The sequence below is a fragment of the Benincasa hispida genome, chromosome 2 (assembly GCF_009727055.1).
Source record: "Benincasa hispida cultivar B227 chromosome 2, ASM972705v1, whole genome shotgun sequence".
NCBI lineage: Eukaryota > Viridiplantae > Streptophyta > Magnoliopsida > Cucurbitales > Cucurbitaceae > Benincasa > Benincasa hispida.
The window spans coordinates 4,152,115-4,179,608 of record NC_052350.1 but is presented as its reverse complement, the minus strand read 5'-3'; the positions used below and the strand labels follow the sequence as shown (position 1 = coordinate 4,179,608).

General features: G+C 31.9%; 3 protein-coding genes across 4 annotated transcripts; all 3 read right to left on the bottom strand.

Annotated features, from left to right (window-relative positions):
- Positions 1-1,717: 1,717 nt before the first annotated feature.
- LOC120071093 (ABC transporter I family member 17) lies at positions 1,718-8,768 on the bottom strand. 2 transcript variants are annotated; one of them, XM_039023139.1, is made up of 4 exons: positions 8,366-8,768; positions 7,952-8,272; positions 7,429-7,616; positions 1,718-1,945 (listed from the first exon to the last, which is right to left on the bottom strand). In XM_039023139.1, the coding sequence occupies exons 1-4, from the start codon at positions 8,409-8,411 to the stop codon at positions 1,787-1,789; spliced, it is 714 nt and encodes a 237-aa protein (XP_038879067.1). In that variant the 5' UTR covers positions 8,412-8,768; the 3' UTR covers positions 1,718-1,786. The 2 variants fall into 2 exon arrangements, with proteins under 2 accessions (XP_038879067.1, XP_038879066.1); XM_039023138.1 differs by lacking the exon at positions 1,718-1,945 and adding an exon at positions 6,483-7,175 and having other exon boundaries at positions 8,366-8,761.
- Positions 4,611-6,750, bottom strand: LOC120071092 (RING-H2 finger protein ATL43). Its single transcript, XM_039023136.1, has 2 exons — positions 6,609-6,750; positions 4,611-6,273 (listed from the first exon to the last, which is right to left on the bottom strand). The coding sequence occupies exon 2, from the start codon at positions 6,269-6,271 to the stop codon at positions 5,075-5,077; it is 1,197 nt and encodes a 398-aa protein (XP_038879064.1). The 5' UTR covers positions 6,272-6,273; positions 6,609-6,750; the 3' UTR covers positions 4,611-5,074.
- Positions 8,769-11,725: 2,957 nt separating the features above from the next.
- LOC120070849 (phospholipase A2-alpha) lies at positions 11,726-14,382 on the bottom strand. Its single transcript, XM_039022736.1, has 4 exons — positions 14,192-14,382; positions 14,068-14,110; positions 13,835-13,960; positions 11,726-12,104 (listed from the first exon to the last, which is right to left on the bottom strand). Exons 1-4 carry the CDS (start codon positions 14,288-14,290, stop codon positions 11,929-11,931), a joined length of 444 nt encoding a protein of 147 aa, XP_038878664.1. The 5' UTR covers positions 14,291-14,382; the 3' UTR covers positions 11,726-11,928.
- Positions 14,383-27,494: the final 13,112 nt, after the last annotated feature.

Here is a 27,494-nt window from a genome sequence, read left to right as displayed (position 1 = left end):
AGATACGAAAAATTGGTATAGAAAAAAAAAACATAGATGACATACCTTCTTCAATAATACGTTTCTCTATGTGAAAAATATTTTACCATAGAAATTGAAAAACGTATGGATGAGAGATGAAAATTCGATACAAGAAAAATATAAATGACATATTCGGTACAAGAAAAATATAAATGACATATCTTCTTCAACAATAAAAGGTGTTACCATTTTTTTTTAAGGATTGAAAAACGTATAGATGATATGTCTGTAAAATGTGGGTAGTTATTAGAAATCCTTAATAAAACATGCTAAACCCTTGTCGTCCGCTCCCTTTAAGCCTTGATAAACCGCCATCGAAGAAATCTTACTTTCCACGTCGTTCAACTTTATCATTAATAGCATGTTCGAGAGTGATTTCAAAAGAGTCAAAATAACCTAAAAAGTACTTTTAAATCATTCCAAATAAATTTAAGTGTATAAAAAATATGTTTAAATGTATATAACTAAACATAAAATTGATTTTGAGCAATTAAAAATGCGTTTAAAGTGATTTTAATAATTTCAAAATCATTCTCAAACATGTCATAAATATGCCTGGGATATTTCATTTTATCCTTTGTAGCTATAATATCAATTATTTAGACATTTTGTTACACATTTAATAAGGAAATTTTAAAGTTTAGAAAACTATTAAACACAAATTCAATTGAAATTTAGGCGAAACAAAGAATTAACCTAAATTTACAAGTCAAAACTTTTTAAATTAAAGATGCAATGAAATTTATGTTAAATATCAATTTAATAGATCCTCGTTGTACAAAACATTACAAATAATAGTTGATCTAGATATAGTTTAATTGGTTAAAATATATATAGTTTAGAGACTAATTATTACAAAATTGAAAGTACATGGACTAAATCATTACAAACTAAAGTTAATGGATTATAGTTTCTTCTATAAAAATTTAGGGACTAAAAATGATTTTTAATCAACAATATACTACAACAATCTTATAAAATTCTAGTCTCAAAACAATATACAAATAAAAGACGCAAAAACATAGCCAAAAGGTAGTAGAATTTCAATATACATATATCTAAGTTTTAAGTGTTGTTGTAATTATTTTTTTAATATATATATATATATATTATTTATTACATGCTAAAAAAACTAATATATTCTTTTTGTTATTATTAAAATGGCAAGATTTCATGTTCATTGCATGTCTATCTTTACTAGTATATATATATATATACACTTAAAAAATAACAAAAGTAAAAAAAAAAAAATTGAGAATGACAGAGTATTTTTTTAAAAAAAGAAACAAAAGTAAATATTCTAATATGGTGTAAAATTTTGATCGAAATCGTGTTAGGGGAAATTTCAATTGAATTTGTGACGGATTAATGATTTGATAGCTACTTTTCCACGATTTCTTGGAAATTGATGATTAGAATTTCCCAAATATTTTTATTTTAATTCATTTTTCTATTTATATTTTTTGTATTTTATATTTTTTAATTTTCCATTTTCACCTTCTTCACACCTCAATTTCAATCCTCTCTTCTATTCTCAAATTCATTCCAATTTTCTCCAAATCTCTCAAATTCTCTCAAACTTATTTCTTAAATTAGGAGTTTTAGCATCTAATTTACTTTAATTTTCACTATTTCAGTTAGAGTTTATTATCTTTTTCATATTACACATAAACATATTATAATAAATAATCTATAATTATTTTGCAGGCAAATATGTCATGCTTCCTTTAATTTTATAATTAAATTGTTATTTTATAATTATTTTTCATGTCTTTTTAAAGTTTTTTCTCTTAGAAAGGTCTAGTAGCACTAGCATCTCGTAAGGAATTGTTATAGCAAGCATGAATAGGAATGAGCAATGACTTGAGTGATCAAGTTTAGTCAGAATTTGCTCTAGAAGTTGCTCCCGCTCCAGATGGACTTCCTAGCATCAACATTTACACATACCATTACAATATACATCCATATATTGTGCTAATTTTTAGAAATAATCATTCAAAATGGTCAATTATAGTATGATTAAAGCATAATCAAAGTTTTCGAACTAATTATAATAATGTTCCATCCATTTTCATAAAGTTTTCTGAAATTTCCATAAACATTGATATTTCCATAAAAACCGAGATCTCAATATTTCCATCAACTAGTAGTGGCAGAGAAGTGGGGCTAAGACAGGGGTGGAGAACACAACTCTATATAAGATTAAAATTTTAGCCCATAAACTTCTAAATTAGAGTCACCTCCATTTGTATATCCAATGTTGGAGAACACAACTCTATACAAGATTAAAATTTTAGCCAACTAGCGTCAAAATTCGTGTCATATATAGTTCTGTCTCTTATACACATCTAGATGTGTATAAGAGACAGATATATACTTTATCGGGGTGGGATAGAGAAGTGGGGCTAGGACAGGGGTGGAAAATGTAATTTCGTACCCGTTTCTGTTTAGTCAATGGAGAAAAAAAATCTCTCAATCCTCGTATATTAGAGGATTCCCCACGAGTTAAATGGACAACTCTAACTGTAACAAGTGTATTAAATTATATATATATATATTGAAATTGTAAGTAATAAAATTTGATTAATAAAAGAAAAATATAACTGCTTCAATGTAGTCTTGAACTCTGAACGCCAACCGCTGAAGCAAGCCCCACTTATAGGATTGGGGGAACACGTTTTAATATATATCCCATATATAACTATATTATTTTATATTTAATAAAACAAAATAAATATGTATAATGTAAAACGTCGTGATATGAGAGATGCATGTGTCCCTCAGTCCCTTCGTAGATTTGTCCCTGTCATCAACATCAACATTTTGAACTAGGTTAACTAAAGGATATTTCTCCTACTTAAATTTTGAAGCCATCAAAATCTTGAAATTTCGATGGATATTTTCGACCACGGACTTTCTAACTTATTATTTAAGGAATTTTATATTTAGATTTTTTTTTTCCCCTTTTTCGTCCTTTTTCTTGTGTCCTCCCTAATTCCCAATGAGATTTTAATTTTTTACCTATCTGGCTTTTCTCTCTGTTTTACTCAGCGTTGTGTTGTGCCACTCTCCATAGTCCATCGCTTCATGGTTGTTTCTATGTTTTCACTTCTTCATCTCATGGCCCTCACATGGACCTACCTTTAATGTTATATTAAAAACAACATGGAAAACTGCTCTTTTCCCCCACCATGTAAATTACAAATCAAAATTCTGCTTGAGAACTACTTTTTCCTTTTCTTGTTAGTATGAGAAATTGAACCTCGACCTTAAGAGAAGTTACGTATGTTTAATCTAGCAAAAATTGCCTCTAAAAGTTTAGAATTTAAAAAGTGTCAATATTGCCCGTAAATTTTCTTAACGTTGCAAAGCATCCCTTGTCACAGAAATGATCCTTGGATTTCCAATGAGGAAAGTTTTAAACCAAGTCGTGTGAATGATACGGTTGAAAATGAATATGTTTCCTTTTTACTCAATAAGGAGGCCTCCCCAAATGAAATGAAGACCAGGTTAGAAAATTCTTCCTTCTCTTGGCAACTTTATTCACACAATTTTTTTTTTTCTGTCATATCCTTAAAGAGAACATAACAAATCTATCCATGCATTGACAACTTTGACATCCTCTAAAGTTGTTCTTTGATATGGAAAGATAATTTTCTAAATAATATTCTTTTTATAATTAGAAATTTTAGAGTGTAGTTGGTTACATTGTTTGTTGCCTTGAAATATATATATAGTTTAACCAAAATTCTAACGTGCAAATGAAACCATCTCTTTTTTATTTTTCCTTTTGACACGTTTTCTGTTTGCTAATTATACCCTTACACCAACTTCTAAGCATTACATTAGTTCAGGTCCTAAACTTCAAAGGTTTCACAGAGAGAATTCTCATCATTGACTCGCTACACGGCTAAACCATAAAAATTTCTAAATAAATCACCAAAAAAGAAGAAGAAAAAAAAAAACTGTCATTTGTTTTGATAATACCTTTAATAAAATATGCAATATTACCTTTATTTAACCTTTCTTAAAAATTTCAAAACCATCCTAAAAATCTTTTAGCATATTAAAAACTGAAAATGGAAGTGAACATTCAATTCAAATTTCTATTACCACCCCACTATTTTAGATTCAGATTTTCAAGTTAGTTTCAGAACATTCACCAAACATTAAAATTCCCTTTTTTTTTCCTTTTCAAAATGAATTATGTTATCATTATTTTTTATAATGATTTACATATTTCTCTTACATATAATCATTGAATTCTTAACAAAAAATAAATAAATAAAAACAAGTTTTTAAAAGTTTTTTTTAATTATCAAAATCTGGCTTAAATTTTAAAACAATTAATAAAAAAAAAGATAACAAAATAAGAAATTTGAAGGCAGAATTAATATTTATAGACTTAATTTTCAAAAATAAAAACAAATAACTATCAAACAATAGTTATAAAAAAAGACCTAAATAAAATATTGTTTCAAAAGTTACATTTTTTTTTTTTTTGGAATTTAGGCTGGAAAATATTATAAATAAAAAAGTTAGTTAAAAGAAAAAGTAGATGAATGAATTAAAAGAGAAAAGCAATCGCATGAGAGAGAGCACATCATAGAGCAAAAGCTGGAGAGTTAGGACAAGATGTTATGTAACCAAAAAGAAAGCTTAGGTTCGTTATTCCTTCCCCTTCCTACACTATTTTCCCTACAAAAATATTTTCTACTTTTTAACATATATAATCAAAATTCCCTTTCTTCTCATCCTGATCCCAATTAATTTCCCTTTGCTCTCCATTTCCCTTTCAAGATCCACTTTCTCCTCCCCCCCTCCACCGTTCTCCCTTTTGTTCCATCCCCTCTCCTCCGCCGCAGCCGCAGCCGCCACCGCCCTTCACCTGTAATTTTCACCCCTCAATCACCATTACAGTGGTTGGTTGGTTCAGAAAATTTTAATGCCTCTCTGTTTTTTTCTTTTTGGTTGCTCTGTTCTAGAAGAAGCTGGTGGGAGCTCTGGGTTGGGTCCGTTCATCCGTGATTTCTGAATCTGACACCGTTATTTATTACACATCTGCCATCATCATCATCCCGGCCCCTTTTCCGGCATGCTTCCCCATCATCCCCATCCGTCGCTGTCTCTTTAATTCCGGTGGTAATGAAGCTACCGAAAATCTACGGCTGTCAGATATTATCATTTCTGACCGTAGATACAACAGATCCGAAGCTTGTACATCGCTCCATGTCTGTTGCCCCTGTACCATCACCGGCACCCTCGGCGACACTATGATCCTGTGCTCCAATCTATTCTGATTCTGATTTTGATTTGTTTTCTCCTCCGGCAATAGTAGCCCGTCCTTCCGGTGCCGATCGAAGCATCCGACAGCTACCGTTTCGGTTCTCTTGCTGTCGAGTGACCGTCTCAACAATGCTGGATCACGGTAACTGGACTCCCCTGTTCTCTTCTCGCCGACTGACGAGTGTCTGCCGGAGACTCTACCGGATCCAGCCTTGCTGCTTCTTCTCCCCTGTTCTAAGTTCAACACTACATCCTTGGAATTCGATTCCCGCGGCGGCAGAGGTGGTGGGTTGTGGAGAAATATATTGACGTCTTCGACTAATAAGACGTCCTCTGGGTCGACTCTGTAGCGACAGAGAGGGCAAGTTGAGTGAGCGTCGAGCCAAGTATCGACGCATTCGACATGGAAGGCGTGTTTGCATTTCGGGAGAAGTCTCAGAACCTCCGCCGGCTCGAATCTGTTCAGACAAACGGCGCATTCCAAGCCTTCCTTCTGTCCACTCAACGATCCAAATCGGAAAATCGGCAACGATTCGATCACGGCCTGGTCGATGCCGGAGTTTTTCCTGGTAGAGAAGCTCGGAACACCCATCATCGTATTGGGACGCATCGAGTAACCGATCACCACCGCATTCCCACGCTTGCAGTGCTTGGCATATAAAAGGAGAAGGAAGGTGATGGAGAAAGTGGTGGTCAGAACACCCACCACCACCGCCATGCTCGGCCGGAATGGAGAATAGACCGGCTTCTCCTCGGGAGGAGGAGCAGAGGGAAAGGACGGCGGTGGCGGCGGAGAAGGAGAAGCAACAAAAAGAGTTTCCTTTAAGGACTTGAAGCGATACAGAAAAGGGTGGGGTAGGATAAGGTTTAGAGGTGGGCCGCCGGCGGTGGCAGCTGCCGGAGAGACGGCAGTGAAGAGGAAAATCAGAGAGAAGAGGGAGAAGGAATTGGGAAGGGCGCCCATGTCTGAATCAAACAGAGGAATGAGTTAGAAGGAGAATGGGGTGAGGGAGCAAATAGGAATTTTAAATTTTAATTATTGTCTTTTGTTTTATGTTTAGACTACAAAAAAAAAAATTATTATTATTATTATTTCTTCTTCAGGAGCAAGAAAGATTCGGATTTCGGCATGGATGTAATTTGGAGAGATCATGCAAAAACAAAACAAGCCAAACAAACACAAAAGCTGTTTACTTTATAACATTATAATTTTCTTTTTTAATTTAAAAATAAAAATAATAAAATACTGTAGAAGGGAGGATAGTGACGTGGCAGAAGGGAATGTGGGTCCAGGAGGTAACCTAGCACGTGACTGATGTTGGGGTCCTGCGTGCAACAGAGCAGACCATTGGATCGGTCCCCGCCCCTGTTGGTTCAGTTTGCCAAAGCCAAACAATTTTCACTATAACACTCCTCCTCCCCACTTTTCTTTTTCCCGATGATAAATCTCGACTTCCCAATTGAGGATTGGATCGGCTCGGAGCGAACCAATATCGTGCATCTAACAGTTATGAGAATGTACATGCTTGCGCTAATGGAAAAACCGTTTATTTTTCGACTTCTAAGAGTCTACAAACACAGTAGGACACGACAAGAACAATGCAGGGTTGTTTTCAAGAGCTGAGTTCAAGAAACTTGAGGGCCATCGGGTGCTTGGCTTCCGAGAGTTTGTTCGGCGGTAGGATTTCAACAATCTCGCCATTTACGAGCAGGCAGACTATGTCTGCAATTCTTTGGATTTGTTTGATGCTATGTGAAACCATTACGATTGTTAATCCCCATTTTGTCTTCAGCTTCATCAACACGTCCTCGATGTTCTCAGTCGAGATAGGATCCAATGCGCTTGTTGGTTCATCTAGCAACAACACCTTCAGCAGACCAGAGATCCCTTCATCAACAATACTAACACAAACACACAAGTTGATCCAAAACGACTGGATCCATTGATATCACTACATTCCTAAACAATCAAACAAACACAACTACCACTCCAACCGCATATTCGATTACCCGAATTTCATGTCTAATTAGCTCTAATTCATTCATATTTTCCTCAAAATCACTTGCAAAATCAAAGAGAATGTATGTTGTAGTGTGACTCAATGAATGCAAGTAAAATACCTCAGGTGCATTTGCTAAGGTTCGAGCAAGTGCGACTCGTTGAGCTTGCCCGACGGATAGTTCAGAACCAATCTTGCTAAAGAACGACGAGTCGAGATCTGCTAAACTGAGTAACTTATGAACTTCATCATCACTCAGCATCTTTCCCATTAACTGTGGTCCATATCTTATATTATCAGCAACAGTACCTGAAGAAGAATATATGGAAGGATTGTTTTGAAAAATGACCAACCAAGAATTTTAATTGCAACAGCCACAGTTTTGTTCTTGAATCTTGCCAGTATCAATCTCAAAACATAACGTCTTTGAAGGATTTAAGAAATAATTCATCACTGCTCTTCAAAATCAAAAGTTATGATGAAGTTTAATGCTATGTTTTTCTTCAAGATTAATTAAACTTTTAGTCTAAAGTCAACTTCTCATAACTATCATCAAAACGTTTCAATTTTCCAGGAATTTCCCAAATTTTCCGATCGAACAAAACGAAACCCTAGGCGCCAAGAAACAAGAGAAAACGGCGCACCTTCAAAGAGAACAGGAATTTGGAAGAGCATCCCGACTTTCCTGCGAAGACTAAGAACGTCGAGATTGACGATATCGTGGCCGTCCAAAAACACAGTGTCCGCTGGCGGCTCCCACAGCCGATTAAGAGCCCTAAGCGTCGTGGATTTGCCACCGCCGCTCGGACCTATAATTCCGACGATCTTCCCCTTAGGTATATCCACACTGATTCCTCTAAGAATCGAATTCGTCAAATTACGTATCCGAATCTTCACATGGCCGTCCACTCCTCCGTTTTCAATTTCCTCGTTCACCACCAGGAGATGCTCTCGAAGCTGATCGCCTACAAATCGACACCAAATTTCCAATCACTGGTAAGATTTAAATTAACGAAAAACGCAATAAACCAAAGTAAATCGAAAGCTGAAGAACTTACGGATACCGTCGGAGGTATCGGCCGGAGTAAGAGTATCTGGAATCATTCTGTTCGCCGGAAAGGGGGGAATTGAGTGAGACAGAAGAGGGAAAGGGTGGGATGAAAGTTGGAAGAGCTTGGCGGTGGTAGAATAATGGAGTCGAATCAGAAGAAGATGGAACTGAATAAAGCCGCTACCAGATGAAAATTGAAATGAAAACGATGGATAGAATCCTTTGTTCTTTACAATTCAGAGTGGTTTATAACAATGATTTGTGTTTTGTTTTGTGATTGTCTTTTGGAATAATGTCAAATTCTTTTGGAGAATTTCGATTGAAAAAAACAAAAGAAGAAAAAGTTTCATGGAGAAATAAGCACATGAAGAAGACGAAGAAGAGCAAGTTGTTGCTGTGCTGGAGAAGAATATTTGATAATGATGGCCACTAGAGACTTTAATTTATTTATTTTTAATTGATTAAAGTATAATTGTTTTTAGTCCATTTGTTTCATTTTGTCCCTTGGCGAATGAGGATCGCTTCTCGCATTCACCCTTCTATTTTTGTTGTTATTGTTATCATGAAATGAGATTCATAATTCTCATATTGTTGCAGTAATAGTTTCTATAATGATAATAGTAATAGATCCCACGTAAATGTAATTTTCAAACATCATCCCATTGAAATATCCACCGTTCTTTTATTAAATTGCATCTATTTATTATAGATTTGGAAGTAGGTCACACGATTCATTATTATTATGAAACACAACTAAATAATAATAAACATAATCAATTGGGCCCATTTTTCATATTATCGTATCATGAAATACGTTATCAAACATGATCTTAATTTAAAATATATTGAGATATACCACAAAAAATTTCTTCGTCCTTTTTGGAAAAATGAATTAAATAATTCTTCACTTCTTGTAATGTGTTTTGTAGTTTTGTTTAATTAAAATAAATAAATAAAATAATTCTTTCAAGATTTTTTTTTAAAAAAAAAATTAAACAGTTGCTTTTCCATTATGAATCCTTGTAGGTTAATTTCTTAGTAATCTTTTCAAATGGTTAATTAATCATGAAGAACTCTTGAAACTATTAAATTTAATTTAATTTAAAATAGCTTAAAATATCATATTATTCCTACAATATCATTATTCATATTTAAGATGATTCAAACATATACATATTTTTGTATGTTTATATATATATATATATATATATTAAAAACATAGTTATGAAAACAAACGAGAAATGGAGATGAAAAATGCATTCATCATTTCTTGCAGATAATTTTCTTCCCTTATTCCCAATCTACACGAGGATTTTTCCACCGTGCGGGAAAATGAATATCTCTATGTCAATGCGTACATAATTCAATAATTACAAAATTTTGATAGTATGAGACTTTGAGACTCTAACATGTGACATTTTAGTCGAGAAAGTATGTTTTATGTCAATTGAGTTGTATTCAAGTTGATATTAGTTATCACATTTGATTAATAATCACAATGAACAATTGGTAAGGAATATCAATACGAACATAGTTCAACTGACAAACTCGTATTGTGACTTCGATCGGAGATTAGATTCTCTGTTCCCAAATAATAATAATAATAAAAAACCCTTTGTTGATAAATCGTCTTTTCACCTTAATAGAATATTGATTGTCAATATCTAGATAAAGTACTAAATAGTAAAATCAGTACATGGTGTAGGTTATAACTTTGTTGCACATGTATGCGTTCTAGATACACAAATCTAGTATAAAAATTTTGATGTAAATTTTATAAAATAAGACCAAATATTTAAAAACAATTATGCCCTTTTTTTTTTATAACCGTTTCATTTTTTGTTTTGAGTTTTTTAAAGTTAATATATTTTCTCTCAAACCCTTATAATGATTTGCATCTTTATCAAGACAACAGTTGGATTCTTAACTTAAATTTTAAAAATAAAAACAACTTTTTAAAAGTAATTTAGTTTAGTTTTCAATTTTGGGTTGGTTTTTAAACCATTAGCAAAATGTAGATAACAAAGACACCGTTTGGTAACAATTTTATTTTTTATTTTTTTATTTTTTTTTTAAATTAAGCTTATTTCATCCACTTTCTTTACAAGGATTTGCATCTTTTTAAGTACAATAATTGAATTATTAGTCAAACTTCAAAAACAAAAACAATTTTTTTGAAAGGTATTCTTTTTAAGTTCTCAAAATTTGGTTTGGTTTGTTAAACAATTGGTGAAAAGTACATAATAAATGAAGATTTTTTGAGGTAAAATTAGTATAATTTTAAAAAACAAAATGGTTACCAAAATGGCCTAAGATAATGATTTTTTAGGTGAAATTAATGTCTATAGGCTTAATTTTAAAAAAAACAAAAATAAAAAATCAAATGGTTACCAAAAGGACCTAAAAATTATGAATTAAATATCTATTGACTTTTTCATTATATTATAAAAGAATTATGTAACTTTAAAAATAAAATAACAAAATCTCACCAATGTGAATGTAATATAAATAATAACCATTTTAACGTGTTTATCAAAATTTTTTAAATATCTATCAATATTGATATTTTATCGATATTTTTATCCATATTCTCTATTAAGTTGAGAAGTGAAACCTTTTAGATACTATAAATCACTCTTGCCATAGGTAAAATTACTTTCATTTTAAAATTTAGATGTTGGGCAAAGGGTCACAAGCTATTTTTGTTCAAATGTAAATAGACAAATGGTTCTCAAAATGGTTTTTTGCAATAAATTTGAAATTTTTTACTTTATTTCACTCTATTTTCACATTAAATTTTCAGAAAAAAGATCATTTTTTCTCCTCTACAAAATTTGCCATCCACCACTTTATTCTTCTCTCCCTCTAACTCTTTTTTCCTCTTATTTAAAGATTTCTCTTGCTTCACTCTAACTCTTATTTCTTACTTTTTTTTCTTCTCCCTACAAATAACTTGTCTCACTTTTTAAAGATGTAATTCTTTTTTTTAGTAGTAAATTCCAAAATTACTATGAAAAATAAACATTGATCATGGTAGCCATCATGATTTGGTTTAGTAGTAAATAAGAGAATCCCTGAAATCTAAGAGACCATAGATTCAACTCATGGTGACCACCTACTTAGGATTTAATATCCTACGAATTTCCTTGATACCCAAATATTGTAGGATCAGACGGGTTGCCCCACGAGATTAGTTGAAGTATCCATAAGTTGACCCAAACACTCATTAATAAAAAAAAAAACATTAATCATTTAATCACACTAAAATCAATTATAAATTTGATAAACCAAACATTAATGTATAAATAAATATATTTTATAATAGAAATTATATTTAAATCACTCCCAAACATATCATAACATAATCAATAAAAAAGATTAAAAAAAAATCATATATATTTTGTTGGCATTGTCTAAGAGAATAGGGAGGAAATTAAAAGAAAGTGAGAGCATTGGGTGTAAATGTTCCATGCCAAACAACAAGGGAAAATGAAGAGATAATCAAAGTTAGATAAATAGAAATAAAAAGGAAAATAAAAAAGAGAAATTAAAAGGGTATTTGTAATAAAGCTAGGGCTTGTGAAAAACTCTGCCTGCAATAAGGGCTGCTTCCATAACAAAGGATATGACATCAATGACTTCATCAACTTCACATTTGTTTCCTTTGAAAGGAGCTGACTTTGATCTCTTGAAGTTCTCCATGCAATTTATGAAGCTTTGGCTACACTCTTGGCTTAGATAGTCATCTGAATAAACAAACACATGTACACCAAAGTCCTCAGCATTGATGTTTATATATATATATTATGTATTTAATTTAGCCCATATGAAGTATTTATGTGGAAATCTGCCTCGTCCGAGTCCCGTTGCCAACCCTACTAAAAGTTAAAATTGAATATTACAAATGTAGCCTTCAACTTAAGTTTTACCATATTCGTGATCTCAAAAATATTTATATCTTTAAAATATATTAATGTATGAAAAAGTTGAGATGAATATTTCGAAAATATTTAATTTAATCTTTCAACTTATAATATTCATCTGATACAAACCAAATAAAGGTAAAATATGATTGATTTTTTAGAAAAAAGAATATTGAATAAAATAAACATTTTAAGAGTTTAAACTAAAATTAAAAGAAAAAAATGGAAAAATAGAATAAAATTTCTTTTGAAAGGTTCAAAATCCAAAATTGAGGTTGGTTGTAATTCCTCTCATTTCAAGGAGAACAATTTCCAATTTTAATTGGGTCTCCCACATAATTCTATTGCACATTAAACAATATTGAAAAATGAAAATTATAGCCTGTAATTATCTGTTTTCATTTAATAAATAAACTCCGTTTATTTAAATATAAAGGAAGCTATATATGTCCCTTTATAGCCACCTCACATGTGAGGCTTTTTGGTTCACTCAAAACAGAGAGACAATTTAGCCTTCTCATCAAACAGCCTAACTTCAAAATTATTCATCGGACAACACATCAATTATTAAGTCTAAACCAAAAGTTTTAAAATAATTGTAATAAGTAGCATTCTTAGAGTCAGTAATTAAATTGGTAATTAAGTGTATAATAACATTTTTAAAAAATTATAAATATAACTAAATTTATCTATAATAGACTTTATCTCTCACTAATAGATTTTAAAAATTAATCTAAATTTTGCTATATCTATAAATTTTTTATGTTGTACTGTATCTACTAATATTTGAGATATGATGGTTATAATTGCAACTATCCAAAAAAAAAAAAAAAAAAAACTATAGCTTAGATAAAATTATAAATTAATTTCCTAACTTCAATAATCAAATGATCTCCCTCCTCAATCAAATTCTAGAAATTTACAACATTCCTTAAATCTTTGAGCACATACTTCTACAAAATCTCTATTTCTAGTTAACAAAACACTTTGAATGTGACATATCTATTATCTATTTAACTCTATCATATCACACTAATTACACCAAAATTTGTTCAACAAACATGTCACATCCAAATTATACCAACAACATTCTCCAATATACAACATGGTACATAAAATGGTTAAAAAAAAAGGCACAATGTAATTGGGGTGGGGGATAATTTTTACTCTAAGTTTATATAATCGTATCAATTTCAACTATGAACTTTAAGTTTCATCATATTAAATTGTAAACTTAAATAATTGTTACGATTTTAACCAAAAAAAACGTGTAAATTTTTTTTTTTTGTAAACTTACTAATTATAAATAAAATAAAAATTTAAGCAATTCACAAATTAACCATTGAAAATTAGCACTCTTCTCATACATTTAACAATATAAAATGGGCAGTGATATTAGTCTTAATTAGTGAAGAAACTTACTAGACAAACTACGATTGAAAAATAAGAAGAGGACTTAAAAAGCCAAAATGAATATAACTAAGTAAGTATGAGATCAGTTGTTGGAGCCCTACTCTGAAAGAAAAAAGATAGAAATAGAAAGGTGTACTAACCATTCTTGGCAACAACACAAGCATCATGCTTCATACAACAAGCATCCAAGCCATCACAAGGGCGTTCACCAGGGCACCCACTGTACAACAGCCCACAATATTTCCCATATCTCAAAAGTGGAGGCACTGAAACACACACAGATTAAATACAAACTCAAACAAAACCACAGGGAAGAATCAAAGTTTATTAAGTGCGTCATTAAAAAGTCATTCCAAAGAGACCCTAAAACAACCTGAGCAGAACTCCGATTCGCATTTTCTACTGCAATCTTTACTCTACAAATGAAGAAACCAATTAAGAAAAGATCAGAATAAAGAAATGAAAGAGAAGAAGAAGAGAGTGGGAATTAGAAGAACCATAGTTATGGAGGCATCGAGAGCTTGGACGCCAATGTTGAGGGCACGAGAAGGAAGAAAAGCAATGAAGAGAAGAAGAAGAAGAAGAAATTGAGGCATTTTTTTTTTTTTTGGTGGGTAGCTCTCGTTTTTCTTGGAAAGGCTATGAATTTTGGTTGAAAAGAATTAGTGGGGGGGTTTTGGGTAAAAGAAAAGTGCTTGTGATTTATAAAAAAGAAAAAGAAAAAAAGAAGGTTGTGTTTGTTTTGTAGTGGCTCGTGATATGGTTTTTTTGGAAACGTTTGGCAATTTGATTGAAGGAGAGATGAGGCCTAAGGGTAAAAGCTCATCCTCGCATTCGTGGCTCTTGCTCTCCCCTCGTGAACAATTTTTTCAATTTCAATTTTCAATATAATAATAATTTTATCCCCAATTGTTTCAATTTGATCACCGATTTTACATCTTTAACTTCATTTTTTCATTAAACACTCATTTTCAATTATTGATGTCAACTTCTGTTAATTAATTAAAAATAATTATGAAGTTAAATTTTAAATTTAATTTTAAAAGTAATAAAAATAGTGAGACTTAATTACTTATAATTTTTTTAACGATTTTTAATTTATTAACATAAGTTAACTCTAAAAATAAAAAATGAGTATTTAATGAAAAATCGAAGTTAAGAGTGTAAATCTTGAAATATAAGGATCGAATTGAAACCTGTGGACTAAATTGAAACTAAACTCAAAAGTTAAGGACTAAATTTATAACATTTTGAAACTTAGGGACTAAAAATAACAAGACCCAAAATCTATGGACCAAAAATGTACTTTTTCCTAAAAAAATGTTTCCAAGTTTTAGAATATTACACTTTTACCTTTAAATTTTGAGGTAAAATGCAAATTTAGTTCCTATTATTTGGAAAAAGCTAGAATTTTTATCTATATGGTTTATAATTAGATTTTAGTCACTATGGTCAGACAAAATCTTCATAAATAGTCTCAAAACTATTTATAAAGATTTTATCAGGACTCTTAATGAAATTTTATCAAACGATAGAGGTAGAATTCTAAATTTCTCTAAATCATATGGACCAATTTGTAATTTAATCTAATATTTATTTGATCTTCATGTTTTAAAATGTTACAATTTTACACTTGAGTTTTGAGTTTCCTTTCAATTTGATTCTTAGGGCTTCAAGATTATTTACACTTTTTACCTTGATTTTCATTAATGGTTGACTTTTAATCCCTCTTAATACTATTAATTAATTATGTTTAAATTAGTTTTCATTAATTTTCATCGCTATTAAAATTAATTAAAAAATTTCACATTATGATTATTTTAATTAGTTTAAATTGAGGATTGACATGGAATACTAAAAAGAGCATTAATGAGTAGGAACTCAATCATAAAACATAAAATATTAAAACTTGAGGACCAAATGATAATTGATAAATAAATAAAAACTTAAGTATGTAAAAATGTAACATTTTAAAGCATAGACCAAATGAAAAAAACTCAAAATTTAAGATAACACTATAACATTTTAAAACTAAGGTACTAAATGAAAAAACTAGATTCAAAACCTAAAGATCAAAATAATATTTATTTTTATAAATTATAATTTAAGTCATGAACTTTCAAATTTATGTTCAATGATTCATAACCTTTTAAGAGTATTTAATAAGTCGTTGAATTTCTAATTTGTGTCCCTTAATTTTAGAAAGGTATAAAAAGCAAAGTTTTGATAAAATATCTACATAAATACACAATATTTTTTAAAAAAATATTTAAAAACAAAAAGAAAAACAAAAAATAAACAAATATAATTTGATAGATAAAAATTTTAATTGTAACAACAACATCCAAATTAGAGTGATCAAATTAGTTTTTTTTTTTTTTTAAGAATTAAAAATAACACGCTATTGATGTCTTGTCATGGGATGTTTTATTACATTGTCAACATATGATTTATTTTGAAACTTATAAGACAAATTTCAATGAGAAAAAAAATCTCTCTCCCTCCCTAACGACAAGGGAAGATCCAAAAGAATCTTTTGTGAAGAAAATAAGGCCGAAAGTTAAAAAGAAAATTATTTGTTTATTGTAAACACATGCAACTTGTTCACAAATCTTATTTGGTCCAGGTTTATTTAATTTCTTTTCTTTTAAGTTAATAATACACTATTAATCGGTCTATTTTCTTAATTTAATAATATATATTTTGTCTCTTATTTAGTAATTATAAGGCTACTGAATTGATCGTCTCAAAAGAAAAAGGAAAGTTTACTAAATTGATATTTTTTTTGAAAGGTTACTCATTGACTTAAAGGTTGTTGGAGATAAACTATATGGTGACCCATTATTTATTATTGATTTAATTAATAATTTAAATAGTTATTAACTACTTATAATCAATTATATATATTTAGATATTATATATATAATATATATATATATATATTTAATTAGGTAACATATACCAAATATATATATATATATATTCAACTTGTATGTTAATTTCAACAATGTCGTTTTTAATTTTTTGAAGTCTCATTTTTACTTTCAAACTTTAAATTTGTTCTAAAACATTCTGTCAATTTTTTTTTTTTTTAAAATAAAAATGGAAAAGTGACATGAAATGACTTGTAAAATAGTAGTACGTGTAGTGAATTAAATTTAAAAATGTTCAATTATGCCCTTGTCGTTTTAAAAGTTTATTATTTTAACACTTTGAAATATTGTAATTCCAAAACAATTATTTCATTAACTTCACCATTAAAATAAATTAAAAATATAATGAAACAATTTGTTGAAAAATAAAAATTCTAGACTAAAGGTTTAAATATCACATAATTCAAAATGATTTACATTAGAGGAGGAAATATACACCACAAGAAAGTTGACCATTTTTGAAAGTCATAATCTTCAAAAAAATTCAATAGATCTTCGATACATTTTTTTTCAAAGGTTATCTCAACATTTGAAAAGTGTCAAAATAGATCCTGTTGAAAAAGCTTTTCCAAATGTTTATTAACCTTTGGAAAATATTATTTTTTAAAGGTTGATTAACTTTCGAAAATTATTATTTTTCAAAGGTCATATATCTTCGATAATTGTCAAATTATTTATCGATAATTATCTATTATCAAATGGCCTTTTTCGAAGGTTTTCATTGTTTTGAAGGCTTATTATGTTATTTTTAAAAATTTTAAAACCTTCATAAAAACGTATTTATCAACAATTGTATATCCTTCAAAAGTTCTCTTACAAAACCTTTTAACACATTTATTGACAAATCTCGGAAGGTTGTTTTGACTAATTCATTACCTATAGTACTTTGAATTACAAAGTATAAGAATAAAGTAGAAAAAATAGACAATGACATTGATAAAAGTAAACTTATATGACATACAAGTACAACAAAAGACTATCGAAATTCTATAACATCAAATTATAGTTGATCAACTAGAAACAATTTCTTTACGCATCTCTACCATCATTTTTTTAAATCTATCTTCAAAACGATTTTTCAATTCGCTTATTTGATGCCTACATGCTTCCACCTCAACCTCTCTTTGTTGCTCACATTCTTTTCTTTGTTGTTTAGATTCTTGAAGCCGTTGTTTAGACTCATTAAGGTGACGCTCAAGATCACGTATAGTAGACAATGATCCAAACAACTCAGAAGGAGAACACCTGCTCCTTAACCATGAACATGTCTGTGTTTCTCGGATCCAAATACTCGTATGAAATCTCATCTTCGTTCATGTCAAGTGTACCATCGATCACTTGAAAAGCATATAATTTAAGTTCCGACTACAAATACAAATTCACATATTATAATTCAAAATAACACTTATAAATTTAAGTGTTTACAACAAACACATGTCACTTCATGAAAATCTATTCATCATCTAGCAACATCAAGTTTTCCCATATCATTTATCATTGAAATATACTCTATCATTCAAATTAATACAACAATTTGCATTCAATCACAAAAAAATAAATATTGATGGCTTAACATAATATATTAACTTTAACATTACTCTTGACTATTGATGAGTATACTTGTGTTACATAATATGATTAGGCAAGAAGTAGACCATCATTCAATCCAATTTGTAGTATTCTCTATTTCAATTCAAATGTTTTCTAACTAGCATGTTAAAAAAAGGAAAAATGACAAGATCAACAAAGAATTTATTTACAAAAACTTAGAAAAAGCCCTAAAAGCTAACATGTTCTATGCTTCTCTTTATCCCATCACAAAAACAACTAAGTATGGTTAGATATTTCCAAATTGGAGGATTCTAAAGCAAACCAAACATTTATACACTACATAAATGTATCCAAATTCAAATCGAAACACATATTAAGAAGACTTCTTTAAATCAATCCTTTCCAAAACAGAGCAACATAGATGATAAATTAATGACCTTTACTCAAACTCTAACCAATAACATCATATCTATCCATTATTTTGTACTTATCATTTTCTCCTGTGTAGTTTCATTCACAGTCAATCCATTATTACTCAAGTGAGTTAGCTCCCAAATTCTAATTCGACTCAGTTCTTCATTAGTGACTTGAACCTATTTAAGTGAAAAATATTATATATTAGATAATTTGACTAAATTAAAAGAAGTTTACATATTTTTTTTTCATTTAATTACCTCTTTTTCAACTATTTGTTGTATACTTTGTGAACCACATGTGTGATATACATTCAATCTAGAACGGTTCTTTTGGTTTCTTTCACACATCTCCCGTATTTCAAAAGTAGAGTATAGGCATCAATAAAAAAAATAAATCAATAAGCACAACTTTTTTTATGTATAGGAAAAAGATATTAGAATACAACATGATCTTCTCTTGTAATTTCTGGTGGAATATTTACTAAATCTTCTGTAACTGTATCAAATTTGTACAATCATTTTTTCTTTAAACTATCTCTCCAATTATTATAAAATTGATGAATTTAAAGCAATATTGAAACCTCGTGACCTTCGACTTTAAATCGTTCCTGCAAAGAAAATGGTAGTTGTAATCTAATTATGCAGTGTTGGGTTGACCACTCTTCAAAAGTCCCAAATACTCAAGATCAACGTTGGAGAGATGAAGAAAATATTCTGCCAAATCCTCGATACTCGAAACTTGATGCTTGACTGCTTCATACTCGATGCTCGACTGCTTCCTACTCGATCCTCAATGAGAACTTCCTTCTTCGTCTGAAGAGTCTCTATTAAATCCTCGATGCAACTCGATGACAACAGAACTATTACTCGATCATACTCGACGGTTCTTGAATGATACTCGATGTGACTCGAAGGTGAAAACGATGTACTCGAAGCTACTCGATAGCGAAGAATCGATGCACGATTGACTTGATAATCTGATTACTCAATGCGATTTGAAAGATAATTGAATGGCGCGCGATTTGTAGTAAAGAAACACTTGAATGAACAAGAAAGATAAAGGAAGAAAAATGAGACATTGTGCTTACGTGGTTCGACAAGATTGTCTATGTCCACAGGAAGATTTGAGTTCTTTTCACTGATGAAGATTGCGTAAAGATTTTTTTGTTTACAGAAAACTAAGAAAATGATGATAACTATGTGATTTGAATTTAAAATCAGTGGTATTTATAGAGTATACCAGCTAACTGTTTTACAAAGTTAGTTATAAACAAACAAAATCTGAGGTATTTGAGTCAAAACTTCTTCAAATTCTCCACCTTGACTCCAATGCCTTGTAATCTTCTGATCTTCCTGATTCTGACCGGTTTGTCTACCCTGTGTCTGGAAGCTTAAAACCAACCTGTTCTAAACATTTAAACAATTTAAACTTTGAAACAAATTTTGTTAATATGTTAGTTGCATTGTCAGAAGTATGGACCTTTAAAATTTCTATCTCCTTCGACTCAATTTTATCTCTAATGAAATGATACTTGATATCAATGTGCTTTGTTCTAGTGTGGAATTGTGGATTTCGGTACAAATGGATAGCACTTTGGTTATCACAGTAGAGTTTTACTACTGTTTGATCTATCCCAAAGTCTTTCAGCAATCCTTTAAGCCATAATGCTTCTTTGATTGCTTCTGTTAAAGCCATATATTCAGCTTCTTTTGTAGATAAGACTACTATATGCTGTAGTGATGCTTTCCAACTGATTAGATTAGGACCAAAAAGGAAAAAGGTAACCTGTTAAGGACCTTCTTTTGTCCAAATCACCAACATAGTCAGCATCCACATATCCATAAAGCTTTAGGTTTGGTTTTGCTGACCTTTGACAGACTAGCTTTGAGTTTTTAGACCAAACTAGATACCTTAGGATCCATTTAGTAGCCAGTGTCTCTTACCAAGATTATACATATATCTACTAACTAAGCTAGCTAAATATGAAAGATCAGGTCTAATAGAAATCATTAAATACATTAGGCTTTCGACTGCTTGACTAAAGGGTATGACAACCATCTGTTTCTGATGTTCTTAGTTAGAACCCTTAGGAAGGTTAGCTGAGGAAAGCTTAAAGTGCTGAGCAATAGGTAAACTCATAGATTTGGCATCATTCATGTTGAACCTTTTAAGGATCTTCTTACAATAATTGGACCGATTAATGCTTAGAATAGACTCCTCTTCATTCCTATGGATCTCTATTCCTAGGACCTTGCTTGCTTCTCCTAAGTTCTGAAGGAACTCTAAATCTAGAGAACCAGTTAGCGGAAGCGAATCTTTCCCAACTCCATTGTGAAAGAACGTAAACATTTACAGTCATACAAAAACAATTATGTATTAAGATAAATTACAACATGCTTTTTAATGAATAAACAAGGGATGAGTAAATAATACATTTGAAGAACTCTTTCTTCACGTATCCCTCGATCGTTCAGCAACTCAGCAAACAAGCATGAACGCAACGAGCCTCTGGAAAATTCTCGATCACCAACGAGTACAACTTAATCCTTGATCCTCAAACAGAATTGAACACCACCACTCAATTACCTTGGTATTCTCAGTGTGAGAATCTAAGAGTTGTGGGCTCTATATGAATTTGGATAGAGAGAAGGAGAAAGTAGAAGATCAAGTATGCGACAGAAGGAAGAAGTCTATCATATAGACTTGATACTCGATCGTGTAGTAAAAGGCACTATCGTATAGTGCACATACAATAGAGTAGGAAACATCTTCAAGTGTTCCAGCTTGGAAGGCTGCCCTGTCCACCTTTCTTTAAGAGTTTTCAGCTTTATGGACTAATGTGGACACCTATTTAGAGTGTAGATAGTGTAGGAAACAGTTTCAACCCAATACTCTTCAGGCAAGAGGGCATTGGACAACTGATATCTAACCCTCTCAAGGACTGTTATGTTCAATCTTTCAGCTACTTCATTTTTTTGAGGTATATATCTCACTGTTCTATGCCTCACAATGTCATTCTCCCTTCAAAACAAGTTGAATTCCTTTCCACAAAACTCTAAACCATTGTCAGTTCTCAAATGTTTAATGTGTTTAGAGGTTTGCTTTTCAATCAAGATCTTTTATTCTTTGATATACTAAATACTTCATCTTTGGTTTTTAGAAAGTAAACCCAACTTTTCTTTGAGTAATCATCTACAAAGGAGAAAGTACCTTACTCCACTTAGAGATGGAGAGTGAGCTGGCCCCATAAGTCTGAATACACATATTCAAGGATCTCTTTGGAAGTGTGATGTTCTTTAGTGAAGCCTTGCCTTGTTGTTTTGCCTAGTATGCAATGTTCACAGAATTTTAAGTTATCTCCAACACTCTTAGGAAGAATCCCTTTCTTTGAGAGAACTTGCAACCCCTTCACACCGATATGAGAAAGCCTTTTGTGTCATAGCTCATCTTATGTGGGTTCTTCATTAGTTGCCATCAAGGTCGAATGTTCCATTTGCACATCTTTGATGACATACAAGTCATTCACTTTGGTTGCCACCAACACTACTTTTGAATCTTTAATTATTTCAAAGGTGCTTCCAACACCTCTATACTCACAGCCAATAACATCAAATATTCGCAAAGGTAGGAGATTTCTCTTCAATGTAGGAGCATGCCTCATATTCCTAATCAACTTCACTGAACCATCTTGCATCTTCAAAGATACAGACTCTATTCCAACAGCTCTGCAAGTATTTTTGTTTCCCATGTAGATACAGACCCATCTTGGAGGAGAGTATTATTTCTTTAATTTTTTGAAGTTTCATTTTGACTTTCAAACTTTAAATTTGTTCTAAAACATTCTGTCAATTTTTCTTTGTTAAAATAAAAATGGAAAAGTGACATGAAATGACTTGTAGAATAGTAGTACATGTAGTGAATTAAACTTAAAAATGTTCAATTATGCCTTTGTCGTTTTAAAAGTTTATTATTTTTAACACTTTGAAATATTGTAATTTCAAAACAACTATTTCATTAACTTCACCATTAAAATAAAGTTAAAAATATAATGAAACAATTGGTTGAAAAATAAAAATTCTAGACTAAAGGTTTAAATCTCACATAATTCAAAATGATCTACATTAGAGGAGGAAATATACACCACAAGAAAGTTGACCATTTTCGAAATTTATAACCTTCGAAAAAATTCAATAGACCTTCTATACATATTTTTTCAAAGGTTATCTCAACATTTGAAAAATGTCAAAATAGATCCCATCGAAAAAGCTTTTTCAAAGGTTTATTAACCTTCGAAAAATATTATTTGTCAAAGGTTGATTAATCTTTGATATTGTCAAATTATTTATCGATAATTATCTATTATCAAATGGTCTTTTTCGAAGGTTTTCATTGTTTTGAAGGCTTATCATGTTATTTTCAAAAATTTTTAAATCTTTATAAAAACCTATTTATCAACAATTGTATATCTTTTGAAAGTTTTCTTACAAAAAATTTTAGCACATTTATTGACAAATCTCGGAGGGTTGTTTTTACTAATTCATCTACCTATAGTACTTTGAATTACAAAGTATAAGAATAAAATAGAAAAAAATAGACAATGACATGGATGAAAGTAAAATTATATGTCATACAAGTACAACAAAATACTATTGAAATTCTATAACATCAAATTCCAGTTGATCAACTAGAAACAAATTCTTTACACATCTCTACCATCATTTTTTGAATCTATCATCAAAACTATTTTTCAATTCACTTATTTGATGCCTATGTGCTTCTACCTCAACCTCTCTTTGTTGTTCAGATTCTTTTCTTTGTTATTCATATTCTTGAAACCGATTTTCGGACTCATTAAGGCGACGCTCGAAATCACGTATAGTAGACGATGATCCAAACAACTCAGAAGGAGTAACAAGTACTCCATAACCACGAACATGTCCGTGTATCTCCGATCCAAATACTTTTACGAAAATCTCATCGTCATTCATGTCAACTGTACCATCGATCACTTCAGAAATATATGATTTAAGTTCCGACTACGAATACAAATTCACATATTATAATTCAAAAGAACACATATAAATTCAAGTTTTTACAACAAACACATGTCATTTCATGAAAGTCTATACATCATCTAACAAAATCAAGGTTTCCCATATCATTTATCATTGAAATATACCCTATCATTCAAATTAATACAACAATTTGCATTCAGCAAACAAGCACGAATGCAACGAGCCTATGGAAAATCCTTGATCATCAACGAGTACAACTCGATCCTCGAACAAAATTGGACACTACCACTCGATTACCTTGGTATTCTCGGTATGAGAATCCAAGAGTTGTGGGCTCTGTATGAATTTGGATAGAGGGAAGGAGGAAGTAGACGATCAAGTAGACAATCGAGTATGCAACAAAAGGAAGAAGTCTATCATATAGATTTGATACTCGATCGTGTAGTAAAAGGCACTATCATATAGTGCACATATGATAGTGTAGGAAACACCTTCAAGAGTTCCAGCTTGGGAGGCTACCCTGTCCACCTTTCTTCAAGAGTTTTCAGCTTTATGGACTGATGTGAGCACCTATTTAGAGTGTAGATAGTGTAGGAAACAACTTCAACCCAATACTTTTCAGGCAAGAGGGCATTGGACAACTGACATCTAACCCTCTCAAGGACTGTTCTGTCAATCTTTCAGCTACTTCATTTTGTTGAGGTGTATATCTCACAATTTTGTGCCCACATTGTCATTCTCCTTGCAAAACAAGTTGAATTCCTCTCCATAAAACTCTAAACCATTGTCAGTTCTCAAATGTTTAATGTGTTTAGAGGTTTGCTTTTCAATCAAGGTCTTCCATTCTTTGATATTACTAAACACTTCATCTTTGGTTTTTAGAAAGTAAACCCAACTTTTCTTTGAGTAATCATCTATAAAGGAAAGAGAGTACCTTGCTCCACTTAGAGATGGAGAGTGAGCTAGCCCCCATAAGTCTAAATGCATATATTCAAGGATCTTTTTGGAAGTATATTGTCCTTTAGGGAAGCCTTGCCTAGTTTGCAATGTTCATAGAATTTTAAGTTATCTCCAACACCCTTAGGAAGAATCCCCTGTTTTGAGAGAACTTGCAGCCCCTTCACACTAATATGAGAAAGCCTTTTGTGCCATAGCTCATCTTCTGTGGGTTCTTCATTAGTTGCCATCAAGGTCGAATGTGCCATTTGCACATCTTTGATGACATACAAGCATTCACTTTGGTTTCCACCAACACTACTTTTGAATCTTTAATTATTTTAAAGGTGCCTCCAACACCTTTATACTCACAGCCAATAGCATCAAACATCCCCAAAGATAGAAGATTTCTCTTCAGTGTAGAAGCATGTCTCACATTCCTAATCAGCTTCACTGAACCATTTGCATCTTCAAGGATACAAACCCTATTCTAACAGCTCTACAAGTATTGTTGTTTCCCATGTAGATCAACCCTTGATAGCTCGTAGAAATACAAGATATTGTAGCCTTTTACTTAGAATTATGAGGGCTAACAAGCAGAATATGCGTTGATAATACTAAGAATTCATGTGAAAAGTGAGCTTGTGTCAATCAACACCAAAAATCCTTATTAACCCTATACCATGCATTATTCCGCGTTAAAACATCCATTTTCGTAGATATTTCAGGAATTGATCGCATGCGTCGGTCTCAGACCACTGCAAGGTTGACTGCATGTGTTGATCGTCATAAAGATTAGTTTGCCACATGGAATGTTGCGTCCACATAGTGATAATCATGATAAAAGACTGCTTGCAAGGTAGATGGAATGCGTCGGCAATTCAGGAGAAATAAGCTTGAACCCGTACCTTGAGAGTATCAATAAGATAAGATGACGTTGACATTGCCCATATCGCGACAAAGGTAGCAGGGAGGTAAAACGCAATCATAAACGCTGTTGGTGTTTAAGCTCTATAAATAACACCTTGGACCTTCATTTTAAAGATCTGAGCTTCTGCCTTAAGAAAAATGCTTGCAATCACAGATGAGAGCATGAACGAGATTTTCTTTGAGGATTCTTCACCTCCACAAGCCATTCCGAGTGACGATTGAAGTTCTCACTGGAGACAGAGGTTGAGAGAGACGTCTCCACCATCCATCTATGGCGCCACCAACAACCTTAACGCATTTTAGATGAGAAGCAAGAGATTGTTTTCATCTAGCCTTCCATTTCTCCTCTTATCTCTGTATTGTATTACATCTTGACTTAAGACATTAAAACATTTTATAATCAATGCATATCTTAATTCCTTCAACGTCATCTTCTTCATTTTCTTCATCTTTTCATCGTCTACCTTCATCGTTTAGTTATCAAAGGCGATCGCATACTCAATCGTGTAACTTAGAGATAGGACGCATATAGTAACCCACCGAGAGGTGTGCGTTGTATGAGTATAGTGAGTTAATTCTCTTCGCTTAGTGTGAGGTTGTAGCAATGCTTGTCTATGGCTGTTGCAATGCTTGTCTATGAGCTAATTAACCGCAACTAACAGCCTAAAAGGATGAGTAGTGGAACACACAAAAGCGAAGTATGCATCGTTCCTAGAGATAGGCACGATCTTATGCTCGACGAAGCCATGTTTTATAGAGATATAAGCATGCAGCCAGCCACCGAGAGGTGCGCAATGCGTTAGTGTGGCGAGCTGGGATTACTCGGATGACTTAACATAATGATCATTATAATGCGTTAATGACTGTTGCATCTCTATCAATTCTCATAATTAATTTTCCATTGCTCAATCTGTTTAGCTAGGAGTAGGAGTAGCGTATAATCCTGTAGCTTTTATCTTTTTACTTTTATTCATCGCCTCAAACGCATTACTTCACAAATAGTATTGAGTTACAAGTCCCTGAGTTCGACCTCGGATCACCCCGAGAAACTTGCATTTTCGTTATACTTGGTGAGAGAACAAGAAAACTTGTGGCAGGAACGCACGGTCATCGTGTATATTCTTAAACGCATATTGCATATTTGCTAGTTCAACGCATGACCATCACACATGGAGATCAATACATATCATAAGATGCACACATATTTATTCTCCATTTTCCACGCAACAGCCCTCCATCCCACTTCTTGTAGGTACAAAACCATCCTTTAGATGGTGTCATATGAACTGAACAGCCAAAATCTATCACCCAATCCTGAGTCTCCATAGTATTCTACTCTCCACCTTCTTCAGTTGCAGCTAAGGCATCTGAATACATAAGGGAATTCTCCCCACATCAACCTTAGTCTGTTTTCCCCCCTTGTTCTGTTGGTTCAGCTTCCTCTTCAAGGCATGGTAGTCATCTTTCATGTGTCCTATTTTGTGGCAAAAATGGCACTTAATCTTGGACTTATCACTACCATTCTACTTCCCCTTCCCATTGTTCTTTGTTTTCCCCTTTGAAAACCTTCACCTCCTTACCGATCTTTTTTGCTCATTTGTAACTCTAATTCTCTGACTCTTACTGCTGATATGATTACTTTTGTTGCTATTCTTTCTCTATCGTACTTCATGGCTGTCTTAAAATCTTTAAATGATTCTGGTAGAGAGCTTAGTAATATGAAAGCCTCATTTTTTCCCCCAATATTGTCTTCTATTGATCTGAATCCAGAAGAAAGTCTCCTGAACTCGTTCAAATTATTAGTGAGGGACTTTGCAGCATCCATCTTGTATGTGAAAAATCTTTCCCTCAAGAAAGCTTTGTTAAACAGGTCTTTGTTGAGATAAATCTCGTTCAGTTTGTTCTAGAGGGAATAAGCAGTAGGCTGGTCTACAATCTGCCTCAAAATACTATCTGTGACATTCAAGATAATGGTTCCATAAGCATTTACCACGATTGTCTCTTTCTCTGCATCAGTG

Excerpts from the sequence above, each read along its gene's own strand:
- LOC120070849 (XM_039022736.1), bottom strand. The coding sequence starts at position 14,290 with ATGCCTCAATTTCTTCTTCTTCTTCTTCTCTTCATTGCTTTTCTTCCT. Across the intron at positions 14,111-14,191 it reads TCGATGCCTCCATAACTATG|AGTAAAGATTGCAGTAGAAA; the intron begins GTTCTTCTAATT and ends CTTCATTTGTAG. Across the intron at positions 12,105-13,834 it reads TTGTGTTGTTGCCAAGAATG|ATGACTATCTAAGCCAAGAG; the intron begins GTTAGTACACCT and ends TTGTTTATTCAG.
- LOC120071093 (XM_039023138.1), bottom strand. The coding sequence starts at position 8,411 with ATGATTCCAGATACTCTTACTCCGGCCGATACCTCCGACGGTATCC. Across the intron at positions 8,273-8,365 it reads CGATACCTCCGACGGTATCC|GCGATCAGCTTCGAGAGCAT; the intron begins GTAAGTTCTTCA and ends GTCGATTTGTAG. Across the intron at positions 7,176-7,428 it reads CCTTAGCAAATGCACCTGAG|GTGTTGTTGCTAGATGAACC; the intron begins GTATTTTACTTG and ends GGTCTGCTGAAG.
- LOC120071092 (XM_039023136.1), bottom strand. The coding sequence starts at position 6,271 with ATGGGCGCCCTTCCCAATTCCTTCTCCCTCTTCTCTCTGATTTTCCTC.